We start from the raw sequence: 18,261 nt of genomic DNA, 5'->3' as shown, positions 1-18,261 counted from the left end.
ACCTGATACATTTGTTTTTTGTGAGTGTGGGCTTGTGTGTGTTTTGTGTGTGTGTTAAGACATGGACTCTCTTTATATCTATTTGAACATACTACAAGCCCCATAAGGAACAGTCTCAGAAGTGAAGTGTTACATTAAATGGAGAACTATGCAACACGTGCGTAATCTAGTACGGACCTGATAAGGGATTCATACAGAATTGATTTTGTATCGCATGTTAGATGCTTTAGGTTTTGCCCGAGATGCCACTTTTTTTTTTTTTCTTTGCTAGCTTTGTTGATCATGAAATTGACGTGTGTACAGACCTGATCTGACGTTGTTTGGAACTGAACGGGGCTCGACCTAAAAAAACTGGACTTGGAGATAGTCAACTCTCCCTCTTTGGGTTTGACTTTCTATTTACCGGTATTTAACTTTTTTTCTTCAGTGAAGCTTCCGGACCTGCTGTCCAGAATGGGAATGTCAGAGAAAAAGCTGGAACACTTGAGAGCACATCTCACAAGGTTGCTTGAGTGAGTAAAATGTTATGATCACAAAGCAAAGTGTCTGTATATATATATTTCTGCCTTTTTTTTGTTTGTTTGTTTCCCTAGACACTTGGCTGAGCGTCACGAAGAGTTGTTCTCACCGTCCGCTTACCAGAGTGCTCACAGGGTGATGGCTGAACTGGAGAGCTAATCGAATGATGCAGTTTTCTCTGGTGCAAATTTGTATTGGTGAACTCAACAATGTGGTGTTTGCCACTCCTTCCTAGAACATGCTCTTAATTTGTAAATGAAAATGTCACGTTTCTGATGAGGGATTCATACCTGTGTTGTGTAAATAAAATGCGTGTAATGTCTTGTGCATAAACTTTACGATTGTTTTGTTACTTATTGGTCATGTGCTTATTGGTCACTTCTGCTGTGCTCTTTGCTTGTCCACTCTCCATGCTCGTCCCCACAGTTGCTACGCGGTGTTAACACAAAATAACAATAGATAAATAACTGCGTCAGCACGGAATGGACTGCTGAAGTGCTCAGCAATCTTGGGCACGTTGTGGTTCATGTGCTCCTTTTCATGAATCTCCTGTGCGCTTTGTCACCCTGTAATCCCTGCAGTATTGTTACCCCTTTATTTTGATGCCTATGTGGCCATACGAAGTCCGCGATATAAGAAAAATGCAGGGTGTCACGTTATATCCTGTTCGCACGTGCAGAAGCAGTGGAAGTGAGGGCATTCCGAAACCACATGTCGCGATGAACAACTGGACTGGCTGGGGCTGGGGTTCCACGCATCGCACTATTACACAAGTTGCACCACATGTCTTGTATGCTCAAACGGCAATTCGCGCATTTTGTCGAAATGATTCCCCAAAAAAGAACGAGTTTACGCCTATGCTACCATGTTACAGTTAGCCGCATCGTCATCGAAATCACGAGCCGAAAAACGTTGAGTGATCAATGAGTTCGCCGGTACTCATTGAAATGATCTCTCTAATTACATCTCAGTGAAAGATAATCGAAAGACGTGTGCAATGGACGTGGGAGAAGTCCGTGTCGCGGACGACCGCGATTTCGAGCAGCTGAAACGGCTGACGGACAAGCATGAAGGGTGGAAAGTTGAGTACAGCAAGCGGCAGACGACCGTTTGGACGAGACCAACGGAACAGACAGCTTTCAAAATGATTAAGGTATGTAACTCACTCTTGTCATTGAAATAAGTGCCTCCAATTCTCGTGAAACGCGTTCTTTAACTACATTTTAGCTTCATACGACGTATAAAGATCTGACAGCTGGTTTATTGTTCGATGTCATGATGGATCCTGGCTATCGCAAAAAGTGGGACGTGTACATGTTGGAGAGCTACGACATAGGATGTCTGAATCCCAACAACGACATTGGATATTACGCAGGTAGGGAGTTCGGAATGATTGTGTAAGCACCTCATTACAGTTCGTGAAGAAGTGTCGTCTGCCAGTGTGTACAAATGCTTCGATCGCAGCTGTTTGCGGCAGACAACACAAACCTTTGTCTTCTGCTCTGAATGACTGCTTTTTGAACGAGCAATAATGAGGCATGCCATTCTCTTCTTTCCCAGATTTTTTATTCTTTACGTGTTACTTTCAGTTCGCTCCCCTCCTCCTTTGCGGAATCGTGATTTTGTTCTGCAGCGGTCGTGGCTGGAAACAAAGAAAGAAATCCTCGTGCTCAATCATTCCGTGTTTCATGAGGTGAGAGCGTTGGTGTGCAGTTCTCGAAGCATATTTTCTTAGTTGCATAGTCTGTGTGTTGCAACGAATGATTATTCTCTCACCATATGTGCCTGTCATTAGATGGCTATTGTTGTACCAGTGGTTCAGCTGTTCCCTCTCTCTCTCGCAGTCTGCACCTCCACGCAGGGGCTTCGTCCGAGCGACGTCCTATTTAACGGGCTTCGTCATACGGCCGTCCGCAGATGGTCGTGGCTGCCATTTTACTTACGTGACACAATGTGATCCGAAAGGTGCGTAGAAAAACACGTGATCGATATTTAAAAATGTGTTTGCAATACGTCATGCTATTTAAGTGGTATAAGATCCTTCTGAGTTCTTGCTCTACCTAGGCACCTTGCCTGCGTGGTTTGTCAACAAGCTCACACAGATCTTTGCTCCAAAGGTGATGATTTTTCTCTTTTTTTTGTCTGATGCGTGTTTGGAAAGAGAAAACAAACTTTGTCTTATTGAAATCTGCGTGTATGTATGTATGTTGCAGCATGAGAGTCTGGCCTGCAACATTGCAACATTCAGTTTCAGACAAGTGATACACATTGTTGTTTTCATCAGCATTTTTATTATTCGTTTCATGACTAATTCGGCTAAATTGTAACTTGTTGCTGATTTTTTAAAAAATGCAATCACTGTCTTGTTAACGTCTGTTTGCAATTTAGAACACACTTATTATACACATAGTACATAATTGGTTAGCTAATAACGAAGATTATTGGACTAAAGGAAAAGTGAATGCGATTATGTATGCAGATGGCAAAACGAGTGGGGGTGGCTTGTCAAGGCTACGCCTCGTGGAAAGCCAAAAACAACCCAAACGTTAAGCCCTGGCTTTTCCCGGAGCAAGCCACCTTGCCCAAGTTGGACCTAGCCCGCTGTTGTTCAGTAACTGACGACCAAGAAGAGCTGGACTTGGACGAAAGCTCCGTCGCAGAAGACAGCTTCAACGGATCCACGGACTTTCTCGAGCTCGATGCTGCTCAGAAATAGCTGCATGCTCGTGCCAAGCCTCGGCCAAAAAATTTTCAGTCTTAAGTGCTGCTGTCTTGTCCTTCGGATAACTAAAGACCAAAGATTAAGCTAAGGGACAAGTTTACGTAACGGTGTTACTTTGCGACCCAATGGTCATGGATACTTTTAATTGACATGTGATAGCGGTGCCAGGATCGTTGGTTCTAAACCAGGGTTCCACAAAACCTACAGATCCAGATCATCACAGTCTCATCCAGACGACCCGAAGCTGGTAATCCTAATCAAGATGATCCGGATCACCGTAGTCCTGATACGAAAAAGAAATTGCTGTTCATGTTACAGTTACAAACTGACAAGAAGGAAGCATTTGTGTGCCACAAGTTTCTTGACGTACCTTGTAGCCGCCCTATCCTAAGAGGTACTCTCACGCGTGTTAATGACTTGGCTTGGTTAAGTTACTGCTAAGTAATGAGTATTTGACTTGGTTAAGTCAAATCTCAGGGGTCTCATCGACCCTAGGGACGCTTGATTTGTCTCCCATCAAAGTTTCCATCCATCCAAAATTATTTCTGTGTCCTATTCTTTGACTCGCATGACAAGTGCAGAAAGTATCTTATTATTTTTTTTATTAATGGTATGGCCTTGGCTTTCTCATGGGTGTTTTAATAGGTTCCTACCGGTGCTAGTGCACTTCGTTGTAGCCCAGGGAAATTTTAAATTGCACATTATGCGCAGGCATTTGCTTTTATTTTTCTCAATATTTAAGTCTTGTTTCAGTCACCAGTTTTCTTTCTGTTTTCTTTTTTGCACTTCGCATGTGTAGTCCTCGGAGTGCTAGTCTGCACTACTAGTATAACGTGGCATTTCACAGCTTTGTTTCTCTTTTTAGTTAGTTAAATTTTTGTTTTTTAAAGTCTCCTTGTGCGTTATAGTTTAGCAGAAAGACTACTGCCAAAGATATCTCTGCCCGGTTGTGAGGTAACACTACTTCGAGTTATGTTTCTTTTCTTAAACACTTTTATTGTTCACTTGCACATGCACTTCAATGCTTGCTCTTTGTAAAAGTTAGCCACTTGTTGATAGTGTACGCCAAAGAATCGGGTTTTCGGTCACGTCAGACATCACTTTGTCGGTGTGTTTCTGGTTCTGATGACGGATGCTTGTCATTGTTCACGGTTTTATTGCTGTGTTCCCTGCATGCACGCAGTGAACCACGTTGCTAATTACTACTATATAGTCACTCTAGTCTCTACTTACTACTAGCTCATGAAACACAAAAGCACAAACTGCATAAACATGCCTTTAACTGCTTCTTTCTACACCCGTTTGATTTTATGAGACCAATCCGGATCTGCGTTGATCCGGAACCTTCTTCGAGATAACTCCAAAAATAGATCAACTTAAGGAGACAGGCCTATATCAAGCTTCAGCAGCTGAACCTGCCTTTGGCCTGCTAATCCTAGCACCAAAAGATAACATATCGCCATTGCAACGTATGCTATTACCCTGTACGCAGTAATGAGGGCATGACATATGTAGTGGGCTACGACCGAATGAGTTCTCGTGCAGGTAAAAGATCCGCAAAATGTTTTGAGAAAGTTACGTAGCTATGTGTTTCCTGTACATTATGCCTGTACAGTCCTCGGTGGGAGGCCCTGCGTTAACGGGAAGTGTCTTTAAACCACTGATATCACTTCGAAAACAGGGTATGACCTGTACAATCCCAGTTACACATTCCATGTCCATGTCCATGTTTTGACAAACCGTGGCACTTCTATGCTGCTTTGAATCCGTTTGTGTTAAAGCTTTGCCGCTTTATATGCCGAGCAAAAAAGCGCATCTGCTTCGGAATGCAGACACGTTCGGTGCATGCTCTAAGCCGTTTTATTACTGCAGAGAAAAACCTTATCTGATAGCATCATAGAGGGGCAGACTTGCATCATCTTTGTGCAAAGCATATTACTTGCAGTTGGCAACACTGAATTGTCATTGTAGGACCTTTGTACAAAATGGCAGAATAAAAGGTCCTCTTTGCTGATCACTGCATCGTGCAAGACAGTGGTGTAGCCAGGGGAGCAGCCTAGAGTTCAATCCCCCATGCCCCACTCCGAAATTGTACCTTTAGTACTGCATTTGAGAGAGGGTGAAATCCCATTCCCCATGTAAAGTTCATGTAGCACCCCTCCCAATACATTTTTCTGGCTACGCTATCAGTGCAAGCACCTTAGCTTTGCTGTGTGACTCTGGTGTGTATTTAACAGATGCAGTCACCAGTTTGTTTTGGCACAATCTTACAGTCTAAACACCACGGAGCAAAAAAGACTGCGTATGCAATATCGTGTTCATTTAAATTCACGGTTGGCTTTGAATTCAGCGTCTGACTCCGGAGAACATTTTCCTCCCCAGAACTAGACCCATCAGAAATCATCTTATGCAATCTCATATAATGACGATTATATAACATGTCTCTGAATGCCTGGCAGTGTCCTACACTGTCAAGCAAATCAAACAGCAATAATCTCCTTGCCCCTCGAGCAGCTTTGCTGTACTACGTTGTTTCACTGTTGCATGTTGTAAGCGGGTACTTCACGGTTTTTGCTACTCGGGCTTCCACTCTAGAGATGAACAAGCACTGTTAGATCATTAGTTGTTCAGACCTCTGTCTTTCACTGTTACTGAACTAGTTATCGTTGAGAATGTTGACTTGAAACACACCGGTGATAATTTTTCCTGTGATTATATGCATGGTGTGACTTAGCTTTACATGTAGTCAGGACCAATATACGAAGTTCTTCAGTGTGTATTTTGGAATTTTTCTCTTCGTTGTACCGCACTGGTGATACAAGGAGCACAGTAAAGACAAAAAACAACTGTCTGAGTGGTCTGTTTCTTTTGCCAAATATGCCGTTCCTGTCAGGATGTTTGTGCGTTTAACTGCATAGAGCTTGACGCAGAAATTGGTAAAGTATTGCCTCAACCCACCCCCCCCCCCCCAAAAAAAAAACAGTCTGTTTCGTGATGATAAAATTGATTTTAAAAAAACAAGCGAGCTAGTGGCTATCCATGACTGCAACAGGGAAACTGGTGAAGCTGCTTCCTTTATGACCAGCCATGACCTTGCTGTCTCTGTTCTGTTGCTTGTTCGTGTATTGAAACTTTAGCTGTGTTTGAAAATTGTGTACGTGTGCATCCTTCTTGTTCCCTAGTTTCGGGGATACGTAGCAGTTGAACGTTTGCTTTAACTGACTTCTCTTGGCTTCAGTTTCGCGGTGCCAAATCCAAAGCCGTGTCTGTAGACTCTGTAGCCATTAGCCAATAGTTTGGCGCGCGTTTGCCTGCGAGTAGCGGATCCGTGTTTTGGTGTTTGTTTGGGAAATAGTGCAATTTGTGTTTGTCTATCACGTTTTGTGGCGATGATAACTTTGTGTTTGTGTTATTGAAGTGCGAGAGTGCTGCATCTTAGATGAGGCACAAATATGAGGCCTAAAGGTTGGTTATCTCACACTTAATTCAGCTGGCTATATGTGTCGGGTGGACTTGAGCTCGAATTTGTCCATCTTTTCAGAACAAGACGTTACGAACCCTCGTGTGCTGCGAGCGAGACCTCGGAAGGATGCCTCTGAAGACGCAGACGACTTCGAAATCGGGTCTCGTCGACGCAAGCGAGCTCCGAGTCAGCGAGACGAGAAGCGAAGCAAAAGGAAGCGCAAATCAAAGAACGAACCGCCTCCACAGACGCCGCAAAATGCAGAGATCGACGAAACTTTGTCCGTCGTATGGACTGAGAAGTACAAACCTTCTGAACGGCAACCTTTCGTGGGCAATGAAGCGCTCATCCAGGAGCTTCGCGACTGGCTGACCGAGTGGAAAACAAACCCTGTCAACCGTCCTGGTGTTTCGCAGAGTAGTGACTCGGAAGCTTCGGTAGAAGGCGCTGTCAGCAACTGCATGTTGCTTCACGGACCTCCAGGGTCGGGCAAAACATCGGCCGTATATTACATGGCCCAAGAGCTCGGCTACAAAGTCATCGAGGTGAACGCATCTTCGGAGCGACCTGGAAAAAAAATTCTCGCGCAGTTACAGGAAGCGACGCAGTCTCATCACGTGGAAGCCAATAAGACTGTGCAGGGGTTCCAGAATCTGTTTGGGAACCAAGTCGTCGCAAAAGTGCCAACCAATAAGCAAGCAGACTCAGCACCAGTGAAGGCACCTGAGAAGCAGACGGTAAAACAAAAGTCTCGGAAGAAGACAGTCGAAAACGTCAAGACAACACCGGCAGTGTCCAACGGCACGTTGACCCGGTTTTTCCTGCCAAAAGCTGAGACGGTAGCCGAAGATGATGTTATTGTTGTAGAAAAGCAAGAAAAAGTGAGCCCGAAGTCGACCATGTTGGATTATTTTGGTACAGCAGGCGGGAAGAACGGCTGCGAAAGTGGTACGTCTGCAAATAAAGCCGGAGGCTTCAGCAAGCAGACTTTGGCTAAGAGTACGGCTGCAAATAAAACCAGGGGTTCCAGGAAGCAGACGACGACTTTGACTAAGAACGACGACGTTGAAATCGTTGAAGCGAGAAAAGGTGACAACGACATTGTAGTTGTGGTTGAGGAAGGGCCTTCTGTTAAGAATGCTGTGAGGAGGAAGAAGAAGACGACCCTCGAAGTTGAAGCGAAGGGTTTGACGAAAAAATCTTCCGAAGCCGACAACCGGTCGAAAGCCGAGAACAGAGATCGGGAAAAATCCAGACGTGAAAATGGCAAAGATGACGCGGTTACAACTCCCGTTGGTGAACAGCATGGCCTGACGTACTCTAGCCTCACCCTCATCCTCTTTGACGACGTGGACGTGATTTTTCCGCGGGACGAGGGCTTCTGGAGCATGGTCGAGAGTTTTTTGTCGCAGACGAAGAAACCCGTGGTCTTCACTGCAACATGTCACCTTGCCAACGTGCGTGCAAAACTGCCGAGTCATTGTCTCTCAATCAAAACGTCATATCCGGGCATCGACGAAACGCGCAGTTTCTTGCAGGACGTCCTGACGAAGGAGAAAGTTCCCGTCGTGTCGCGTCCCGCTCTAGATTTTCTGATAGGGTACCGGGGCTGTGACCTGCGGCAGTGTTTGTCTCAGCTCCAGTTCGAGAACGTCGGAAAACACGGATCGTGGCGGCGCGTTTCCCTGACGAACGCCACCCACGAGGAAGACTTACCAAAAATCAGCGCGGAAGGATCCACGGAGGAAATGTCGGACTTGCAGTGCAAGTATCACGGCCTCGGTATCGATCTCCTGTACTTATCAATCCCGCGTCTGCTTGCACTGCCGGCCGTTAACACTGTCGCTAAACCGCTAAATTTCGGCGTCTCACACTGGATACGCGAAACTAATGTCGGCAATGGCATGAACGTCAGCTGGCTGACGGACACATCGCTCCGCGAAGACGAAACGAAAGACTCGGATACGAAGTCTCGGAGCGAGCCGCATCAACACCAGTCCGACACACGTTCCGCCTTTATCTCGAGATCTCTTCAAAACCTTTCGGAGACGTTCGACACTTTCAGTGCGACCGATACCATTCGCGGAGCAAGCTCCGCGGCGCTAGGGCTCCTCAGAACCTCGCTTCCGTCCGAGAGACGCCAAGTATACTGCGACTCGAGGACGTCCGTCGAAGCGGAAGACGTCGTTCCGCAAGCGCTGCTTCTGGCAGGTTTATCGGAGGCCATGGCCTACGTGGAATCTGGAGCGGTGATGGGAACCCTCCATAAATCTCTGCCCGCGGACGCGGAGGAAGAATCTGAGCTGAACCTGCCGATCCTGGACACTGTTCCGAGCCTGGTTAACTTCGAAGCTGCGGTCAGAAGGTCGAGCCGTTTAAGGACCGCGTTGGAGCGTGTTCTGCTGGGTGCTACGTCATCAGGGCATAGTTTATGTTCCAGGGACTATTTACCGGACTATGCGAGCGCCCTGCATCAAATTTGTTCCTTTGAGCGGGACAGGAAGGACAGCAACCCGAATCGGGGGAGGCGGTTCCTTCACTACCTCAACTCCTGCGGGGTCTTCCTGTCGGGCGAGGAGGTCAAAACGCTTTGCGAGGAATGGATGTGTTGATGCTGTCGTGTATATGTAATGTAATGTGTATATTTTCGTGGTGTGGTTATTTTTGGGGGGTACACAGTCTAGTGTTGTTGCTGACCGTGGTTTTATACTGCCATTACTTTTGTGTGTGTTTGGAGAAACCGAGTATATGGTAATTGCGGGGTAATATGGACTTTAATTGTGTCACGGCCGAGCTATTTATGCCGTATAAGCGAGAGTTATACAGTGTGATTTGTAATGCAATGACGGAGTCAGCAATGGTGTTATTGGTCTCATAATAATTTGCTGAAAATAAAGCCGCTGAAGTAAGATCATTGTGTAATTCCGGAGTCCGCTGCTCGCCTCAATTACTAGGTATGGCAAAATTTCTGCCGAAAAAATTCAGTTTCTAATTTCTGTTGCTTTGTGCAGGTGCCCTCGTCAGTTTCCGAAAGAACTCAAGGGCAACAGCTTTTGCAGAGCAAACGGAGGTATAATGCTTTCTCGAGTTCACTTCTTGTACATTGCTCACGTGCGTTCTTATCAACGTTACAGCTTGGAATATCATGAAACAGATCACGGCAAGTTTTCCCGTTGCGCAAATTTTATTTCATTTCAATGACAACTTTTAAACAACAACACTGCACTGCTTGAGTCGCTTCTAACTGTAGTCCAGGCATACGGACTTGACCTCTGTGTAGAACTCCTTGGAGGCGTCTGTGCCCTCTCGTCCAATGCCAGACATCTTCATGCCTCCGAATGGCATGTGCAAGTGACGGACCATCCAACAGTTGCACCAAACTGTGCCCACCTACACAAAATCAAATTCAGTCAATCCTTACAATGCTGTTTTCTGGTCAGTATCATCACCACAATCTTCAAAATCGGTTGGTTGTGCTCGGTACAAGTTAACTTCTGTCAAAAGTGGCTGTAAAATGTAACTATGTTACTCTTATAGTGCCATATGAATGATTTTCTCATCATAAAGACGTGTGTGAAGTTGAAAATGGCATTACCGAAAAGCTTTATTAGCTTGCATGGAGCAACCTCTTTTCAAAATTACTATCCAATAGCCTGTCCAGTTTTTAACCCCCACTACCGAACTCTACAAATGTGAACAATGATCTATTTAAACGACAGAATTTGCTGTCTTTTTTCTTCTTATCGTCATAAAGGGTTATTAATATTTTACATGCCCTCTCGCTACGGGATGGTTAATGATGAAAACAGAACAGTCTTTGATCATCCCATCTCGGTCACACACCTCTGTGATGTCTGCCAAGGTGCACATGCTCATACTTACATCAGTGTAAAACCAAAAACCAGATATGAACATGCTGTTATACCACCGGTGTATCGCATAAGGCATCCAACATTGTGACTCATGGTGCAACATGACGCAAAGTTTCGAAGCAGTCATTGGTTCTAGACGACCTTAAAGAGTAATTGTAAGAGTGCAATTGAGTACCTCGAGTTTCTGCGCCATTTTGTGTACTTTGCTGACATCCTTCGACCACACGCTGGCGCACAGTCCATACGGAACACCGTTGACCTTCTCAATGACTTCGGGTTCGGTATCGAAAGGCGACAGGCAGGTGACAGGGCCAAATATCTCTTCCTGGATGCACCGAGATGTATGGGGAAGGTCCACAATCACAGTGGGCAGCAGAAAATAGCCCTACGAGAAGGAAGGAGTATCCAATGTGGATTTACAGTTGTTGTCATCTGGTTGTATCAACCGTGTAAAGCTCTGTTTGTGTGATAACAGGTAATATTAACCCCCAAATCAAATCATGATATCCGAGAATATGAATCAAGTATGGAGAGATATTGCACTGTTGGGGATAGTATTGATCAGACGCTAAAAAATCTGTCCTGCCAGCAACAAATTAGAACACTAATGCCAGTGTGGACTAAACATAAGTTTCGGATTATGGAGTGTTACTCCGGGTACATGATGACTGTATCACATATTGTATTGTATCAACATCACATATTTCTAGGCTAAGCATTTGGTAATGATGCGGATGGTGATGACGAGAGACGATGAACCAGTCTCCCTGTTGTCAATATCTGTTTCAACTCGTTTTCTTAGGCACCACGCCTTTGACTTAGAAAAGAAAGAAAACAGTAAGATCGTCTCACGTTCTTGTTTTCTTTCGGCAGCTCTGGCTCCTCTCGAAGGCCTCCGCAGAGAACTTTTCCGCCGTCCTCCATGGCCAGCTTGATGTAGAACTTCACCCGTTCCAGATGCTCCTTGCTCACCATCGCCCCCATGAATACGGATTCGCTCGCTGGTGGCCCAACCTTTAGCTTTCTGCGGAGAAAAAAAAAAAGAACACCAAAGTTCTCGAATCTCAGTAGAACTTCACCGTGCAAACGGTAAAGATCTCGTTTGATCCTCACTTAGTTTCCTGAACGAAAGCGTCGCAGAATTTCTGGTAAACTTTCTTCTGGATGTAGATGCGACTTGTGCACAAGCAGATTTCACCCTGGTTTAGAAAACTTGCCCTGGGAGATGCACGGGAGGACAGTTTTAGCATTTAGTATGCTACACTGAAGTAACTGAAGTATTGCTGTCGTACTTTGCACTCACTTGATCAGTGTAGCTATACATTTTTTCAGGTCTGCGTCTTCAAAGACCACGGCTGCGTTCTTGCCGCCCATCTATAAATCGAAACGAGTGGGACATTGTCAGTGTACAGTTAAAGGCAGCCACTGTTTTAAGCTCTCTGAAAGGATACTGGTAATGTCCATTCGAAGGTACTACGCATAATACTATTGCAGAAAATTCGGGTGTATGCCCAAGAATAAAAGATGCACAGAATAAGATGCTGCATAATATACTACATATACAAATCTTACTAAAAATAGATCTTACTTACGGTTACTGTATCCGACATATTTGCCAATTAGCTGTTTGAATCGAAGCATGAAGATTTGATGTGCAGTATGTTGTACACAGCTCAAGGGTAATGGGCAGATTTATGGCAGGAAGACAATGACCTCTTACCACCATTGTTCTCAAATGTATTGTGAGCAGGACAAATCTTCATTCGGCATTTCGGCTTGTGGTAAGCTTTATTTTCTTATCTATGGCGTCTTTTCAAGCAGAAGTAAAATCCCCCTCAACATGTTTTCACCTTTCGCTGCCGTCATTTTGATGACAAATACACGTTCATGTACAGAGAGATTCACAGTGTGAAAGGTTGGATCTGCACATGCTCTCAGATACCTCACACTCACATCAGTTAATGAGGTTGGCGTCACTTCATGACGCAGCGGAAGATGACAGGTGTGCCAATCAGGTGGAACGTGACCTCACCATAGCAGACGACTGTTCGCTAGCAAATCAGAGCTCATCCCCCACCACATGGCAGCAAAATTGGCATCTACCCCAATGTTGCACCGCATAGCACATTCCCAATTTTGCAGGGCGTTTGTGTAAATTGAGCTGCATAACTATGTATAAGACACCATTCAGCTAAAGTATTTTACACAGTCGAGCTTGACAAATTATGCAGAATTTTCAGCAATCGCCAAATCACCAGCAAATTGCCATTTCCTTGCTCCTTCAATTAGCTTATCCTAGTCCTAGTAGTCCTAGTGGTCCTAGTAGTCAAAAAAGGCTTTGCTTACAGATTAAGAATGAACAAACTAACCTCTAAAGACAGCTTTTTTGCATGTGGTGCGGAGACCTGGGCAATTGTGGTTCCCGTCTTGGTACTTCCCGTGAACGAGATGGCCTTTGTAAGCGGGTGCTTCACCAGAGCATCACCCACTATCTGGCCATAACCGAATACAATGTTCACCACACCTGGGGGCAAGCCTATTTGCAGAAAGAGAAAGCTCTCAGGGGAAAGTTCCTGCTGGAATCTTTGCCAAGCAAGACTTATACTGTGTAGGGTTAGACAACATGAGAATTACGTTGTGGTATAGCCACACACCAGTGGAGGTAGGAATATAAACATAGTGTGGGAAAGTCACCTATATACCAGATGTAGGATGGCATTGACAACAAGTATTTTCTGTTTTTCCCTGGACATCCTCAATGTTGGTAATGTGTACTGTTGCCTGGAGCAGGTACTGCAGCTTTTCTCGGTTCCATGTGTTTTGCTAATTATGCAAGTTGCCCTCTTCCAACAAAGTATTTTCTGACAGAAATTTCTCCAGTGCATTGACTGTGCGGGTCACTTGCTTTCTAACGTTAATTTTCCGTTCGTACTGACTCTCTAAGTGTAATTTGGTGGTACACATGTGCCCAACTGACATGGCAAACAGACACCAGCCACCAATCAGGCACCCTTGGACAGTTCAATTCATGTGATCCTGCTTCTTTTAGTCGGTAGTCTGCAAAGGATACATGGTACCAAAGCGAAATGGCTTTTATGTTGCTGCATCTCAACTCCCATACCAGAAGCAGACATTATTTGTGAGAGAACCAACTGAACAAATAGCACAGAGCTCCCAGTGGACATCAGGATTTGAGAGTCAACACAGGCTTCACCTGGGAAAGGTGTTTACCTGAAGCTGATAGCCCAGTGGACAGTGCCCAGCCTGATCCCACGACCGTGGAGATCAAGGACATCCCACCACCCACCCAACTGAAGTCACCTTTGAACAGCCTCCACAGCCACCAGACAATCAGTTGTACTGCTGTATGTTCGGAAGCAAGGCATGCTGAAAAGGCCGCGGTGCGCCGTCGAGAAAACGCTAACAGCGGTATGGAAAGTCGCAGGGCATTGTTTCAACACACGACAAGATGGAAACGGATCTTCCGCACTATACGAGAGGCGATTAGCAGTTTCATCAGCGTGACACCTGGTACACAAACTGGAGGATCAAACGAGGGGGGGCGGTCCCCACCGCTTGGGAGGCTCTGCCTATTGCAACAGCTTCTCCCACATTAGGGTGTGTGGTCACCACAGATGACGGATCCAGGGGGATGGCGATCGGACCCCCCCCCCAAAAAAAAAATCATTTGGTTAAACATTAGGCTTCCCCCCTCCCTCCCCTGCTACGTGCTTCGACATGGAAACCGCACTTCACCCCCACCCCCAAAGTGAGGGTCTGGGTCCGCCCCTGCTGCCACGCTCGGCTGTGCATGGTTTATCGCTCGAACAGCTTACCATCAACTGTGGAATTTTGGATTGGAACCTCGGATTGCAAGTGTTCGATAATCGGACAACGAAGTACCACGACATCGCAATGCCATTTTCACGACAGGAGAGACGGCGAGATGTATTTCTTTATCTCATGCTTGCTAGTGGCTGAGGAAAGAGCGTGGTTGAATTACCGAGCCGTCTGCCGGTAGTGTTGTGTGAGAGCGCGGTTGAGACCATAGGGCACGTCCATTCTTACCGGTCTAGGGACGTTTCGCCCAGCGTCCTGTGGAAGTAATCGGTACTGGAAGTGCCCAAGGCGGTCTAGGACAGTACCTGCGTCAACAAACACCTTGGCCAGCATCCAGGCGGTGACAGACGTGAACTCGCTGGGCTTCGCGACGACCGTGTTCCCGTACACCATGGCTGGCGCCAGTTTGAACGTCAGTAGGTAGAGGGGCAGGTTCCAGGGTACTATGACTGCTACGACGCCCACTGGTGAACGTAGTGTGTAGTGGAGGACGTTTGAAGCCTGTTGAGGAATCGCCCTGGAAGGACATCGTCGATAATGGCCAGTGCGGTCTACAGCAACAAGGGAATGACTCACATTTCCTTGTCGCACTGCGCCGTGGTTGCGAAATGCCTGAAATTATGCACAGCCCTGGGAATATCTACAGTTCTTGCCAGCCAGACTGGTTTCCCTTGGTCCCTGGACTCGGCGGCGGCGAAGTCGTCCAAACGCTGCTCGATCAGATCCGCAATTTTGATCAGGAACTTTGATCGTTCCGCTGGTGACTTCACAGACCACCTGTTGGGAAAGGTACCACCGTTCTTGAAGACAGCTCTCGTAGCCTGTCGAAACGATTAATAAGTCTCACAAATGTTTCGGCTTACGTGGCGAAAGCCTGCGAGGCAGCCTGCACTGCTTTCTCCACTTCTCTGGAGCCGCTGTACGGCAGACGAGAGTACACCACTCCAGTGGAAGGGTCAACATTCTCGATGGTTTCCCCCAACGGCTCGAATTTTCCGTTGATGAAGTTCTCCAGCATCAACATGGTGGACTCTGTGTGGATATATGCAGTCTCGACAGATTAAAGGTGTAGCGCAGTGAAGCATAGCATTGATCGAAACCCTGATTCAGTCACCAAGCAATCTAACAAGAGCTACCGTGCTATTTAACTTGCAAAAACGCCCTCAGAAGCAAGCCATGTCTAGGTGACCTTGAAGGCGTAGTCAGGACTCAGCAGCCGCGACTATATCAAGTACATGCGGCGTGACACATCACTTATTCATTTACGGGCCCTCCGAAGGATTTGAGTGGTTTCTAGACGGTGTTCAGATCAAGATCTCTCTCTCTCTCTCTCTCTCTCTCTCTGGGGCCTCTTAGCGATACGGCCATCGCTCTTGCACCAGAGCTCATGTTATTTGTTTCATAATCCGCCGCAGTCAAAATTTATGGAGGGGACTTTTGCTGCTACTTTAAGACAAAAAAAGTGTTCGCAGAATCAGTGGTAGACCATGAGACAGTGTCATTAGCTGGGCACACTGTCGATACACCCATAGCACAATGAAACGATGGTTGGTAGTCACTTCGTACTATTATTAAGTCTCTGCTTAAATACGTCGCCTTTCGAGAACGAGAAGTACGGTGTGCCGAGTACTGAGATATCGGCGCTCGTCTAAAAACAACTTAAACAGCGCCGTCTGCTCTCCACTTCGTCCCGCTTCTAACATGATAATCACGTACCAACAAGCTCAAATTGTTGCATTGCTCTTAAACAATCCTCAAATGGCAAGGGACTACTATACAGACCGACCACTGTGACATCACTCATGATGACAGTTGATTCGCGACCTAAAGCCGCGAAATATCATTGTCATTTTGTCATTGCTTTCCTAGTACGTCCTGTCCAACCCGGTGTGTTGGCCGGACACTTGATTGGTAGCCAAGAACTGGGCTGTTCGAGCAGGCGCGGATCTAGGGGGGGGGGGGGGTACAGGGGTCCGGACCCCCCTCAATTCCAGACTTGAACATAGGGTTCAGTGGACCGATCCCAGCATGCACGTGGCACTTGTCCACAGCGGACCCCCACTCGGGAAAATCCTAGATCCGCCCCTGTGTTCGAGTCCTGCTTTGGTTTTCTTCTTCTTGCACGGTCAAGCATAACATTGCGGCATTGTAATTTCTCCTGTATGTGATGCGGTGTCCACACTGTGGACAACTCCGCTGCCTCGTAACCGGCGGTCAACACGGACACGTCGTACATTGGACAATAACCCGTTGAAGCGTGGACTGTCTAGCCAGCGGATGAACTTACTTTATGGACGGACGGGAGTCCTGTCCGCTGGGCTCACCTCTCGAATCGTAGAAGCTTCAAGCACGGTGGCACAGGCACGTGCAGTCGCGCGCGTAAAAACAAAACGACACTTTCGTCTTCTCGTTTAAATGTTCGCGGCGCAGTTAAACAATGGTATACATTGCATTTGCGTCGTTTCTGGCCCAAAATGTGATTGCCTTCTATTTTATTATTGGCATGTGCAGCAACGACATATGCCCCGGACAGCAACAACGCTTGAGCTCCTCATGCTTGTCAGATCTAGTGAAGTTTCTTCATAGTTTTAAGGCGATGGCGTGGACTTTCTGAGTACGGTTCGAGCTTGGTTAACATGATTATGTCGCGCTTGTCTTTAAGTCCCGATTAAGTCCCACTAGGTTTTGTGAAGAAATACTGAATTATTTAATAATTCCGCTTTCTAAAAATACGGCTATGCAGTGTTTCGAAGTAACTGTTTCAGAGTAACAAGCTCGACGTACTCACCTCCAACCGGGGCTTCGTCGTGGGTGGCCATTTACTGTCGGAACTCTGCTGCCCCTTATCTAATCTCGTCAACCGTCTGCCATTTTATGACCCCGGAACAGTAATTTAGATGTTGACCGTCTGCTAGATTTTGTGGAAGGTGCCGAGCTATATATTCTACCGCATCGGTCAAACACTCCCGAACACCCCAGCGGGAATTGATGAAACTTAAGGCCGCGTTCTCGTTCTGGTCTGGAAAGTCTCTCGAAAAACCTAGCGAAAACCTCATACAGCACAGCCGATGCGTGGCCTCCCAGTCTCGGCGTGGAAGGCGATCAACCTAACCACTATGCCACGGTTATCTGATAGCTACAGGTGTGTTCTGCGGCACAGATGTAGCACTGCTCAGCAGCATGGTTCCGTAGTCGAATCGTAGTAGCGCATATTTTCATTTCTACATCTCATAACTTCTACAAACTCCATTGCACCACCGCTGGCAAATGATTGTCTTGGCAAGCCCCGTCCAATCTGATGCCAATTATTGGCCATTGCTTGCTTGGGAGAAGAGCAGGAGGCTACAGAAACGTCCGTGGGGAAGCTCGTTCGAGGAGAGGCTTTGGACCGAATTGTGCGCTAAAATTAAAGCGCAGATCCTACAGAGTATAGCACGACTTGAGCACTTCTATTCTATTCTCTAAACAAAAAAGGTAGCTCAAAAAATCGAAGGTCAATTTTCGGTACAAATTTTGGGCTCAAATTAAAGCGCAGTTCCTGCTGAGTACCTGTGCAAAATTGTAGGTCGATAGGAGCACTTTTATTTTTCGGGCTGAAAAAAAGGTAAGCCTAACCCCTTGGGGTTTTTTAGCTCCGAAAATCGAAGGTCAATTTTCGGTACAAATTTTGGGCTCAAATTAAAGCGCAGTTCCTGCTGAGTACCTGTGCAAAATTGTAGGTCGATATGAGCACTTTTATTTTTCGGGCTGTAAAAAAGGTAAGCCTAACCCCTTGGGGTTTTTTAGCTCCGAAAATCGAAGGTCAATTTTCGGTACAAATTTTGGGCTCAAATTAAAGCGCAGTT

The 18,261-nt window shown here is 46.2% G+C and overlaps 4 protein-coding genes across 11 annotated transcripts in view; 3 read left to right on the top strand and 1 right to left on the bottom strand.

Annotated features, from left to right (window-relative positions):
• LOC135394949 (male-specific lethal 3 homolog) overlaps window positions 1-871 on the top strand; it is a 151,391-nt gene extending 150,520 nt beyond the window's left edge. For all 6 annotated transcript variants that reach the window (XM_064626049.1, XM_064626050.1, XM_064626052.1 and 3 more), the window contains 2 exons: window positions 428-512; window positions 594-871. In XM_064626049.1, coding sequence (XP_064482119.1) covers window positions 428-512; window positions 594-678 — 170 coding nt within the window. In that variant the 3' untranslated portion in view covers window positions 679-871. The remainder of the gene's footprint in view (window positions 1-427; window positions 513-593) is intronic.
• Window positions 872-1,403: 532 nt separating this feature from the next.
• On the top strand, window positions 1,404-6,018 carry LOC135394945 (START domain-containing protein 10-like). The gene is made up of 6 exons (XM_064626040.1): window positions 1,404-1,672; window positions 1,747-1,894; window positions 2,109-2,212; window positions 2,364-2,484; window positions 2,584-2,636; window positions 2,999-6,018. The coding sequence occupies exons 1-6, from the start codon at window positions 1,517-1,519 to the stop codon at window positions 3,233-3,235; spliced, it is 819 nt and encodes a 272-aa protein (XP_064482110.1). The 5' UTR covers window positions 1,404-1,516; the 3' UTR covers window positions 3,236-6,018.
• A 507-nt stretch (window positions 6,019-6,525) lies between these two features.
• Window positions 6,526-9,607, top strand: LOC135394946 (uncharacterized). The gene is made up of 2 exons (XM_064626041.1): window positions 6,526-6,706; window positions 6,783-9,607. The coding sequence occupies exons 1-2, from the start codon at window positions 6,694-6,696 to the stop codon at window positions 9,314-9,316; spliced, it is 2,547 nt and encodes an 848-aa protein (XP_064482111.1). The 5' UTR covers window positions 6,526-6,693; the 3' UTR covers window positions 9,317-9,607.
• A 262-nt stretch (window positions 9,608-9,869) lies between these two features.
• On the bottom strand, window positions 9,870-17,325 carry LOC135394944 (2-aminomuconic semialdehyde dehydrogenase-like). 3 transcript variants are annotated; one of them, XM_064626037.1, is made up of 10 exons: window positions 17,205-17,325; window positions 15,280-15,448; window positions 14,993-15,193; window positions 14,722-14,933; window positions 12,946-13,112; window positions 11,880-11,950; window positions 11,690-11,794; window positions 11,429-11,600; window positions 10,752-10,961; window positions 9,870-10,094 (listed from the first exon to the last, which is right to left on the bottom strand). In XM_064626037.1, the coding sequence occupies exons 1-10, from the start codon at window positions 17,233-17,235 to the stop codon at window positions 9,945-9,947; spliced, it is 1,488 nt and encodes a 495-aa protein (XP_064482107.1). In that variant the 5' UTR covers window positions 17,236-17,325; the 3' UTR covers window positions 9,870-9,944. The 3 variants fall into 3 exon arrangements, with proteins under 3 accessions (XP_064482107.1, XP_064482108.1, XP_064482109.1); XM_064626038.1 differs by lacking the exon at window positions 17,205-17,325 and adding an exon at window positions 16,704-16,829; XM_064626039.1 differs by lacking the exon at window positions 17,205-17,325 and adding an exon at window positions 16,741-16,764.
• Between the last annotated feature and the right edge of the window lie 936 nt (window positions 17,326-18,261).

The sequence above is a fragment of the Ornithodoros turicata genome, chromosome 5 (genome assembly GCF_037126465.1).
Source record: "Ornithodoros turicata isolate Travis chromosome 5, ASM3712646v1, whole genome shotgun sequence".
Classification (NCBI taxonomy): Eukaryota; Metazoa; Arthropoda; class Arachnida; order Ixodida; family Argasidae; genus Ornithodoros; species Ornithodoros turicata.
The sequence above is the reverse complement of the archived record's forward strand: the minus strand, read 5'-3'. Positions and strand labels throughout refer to the sequence as shown.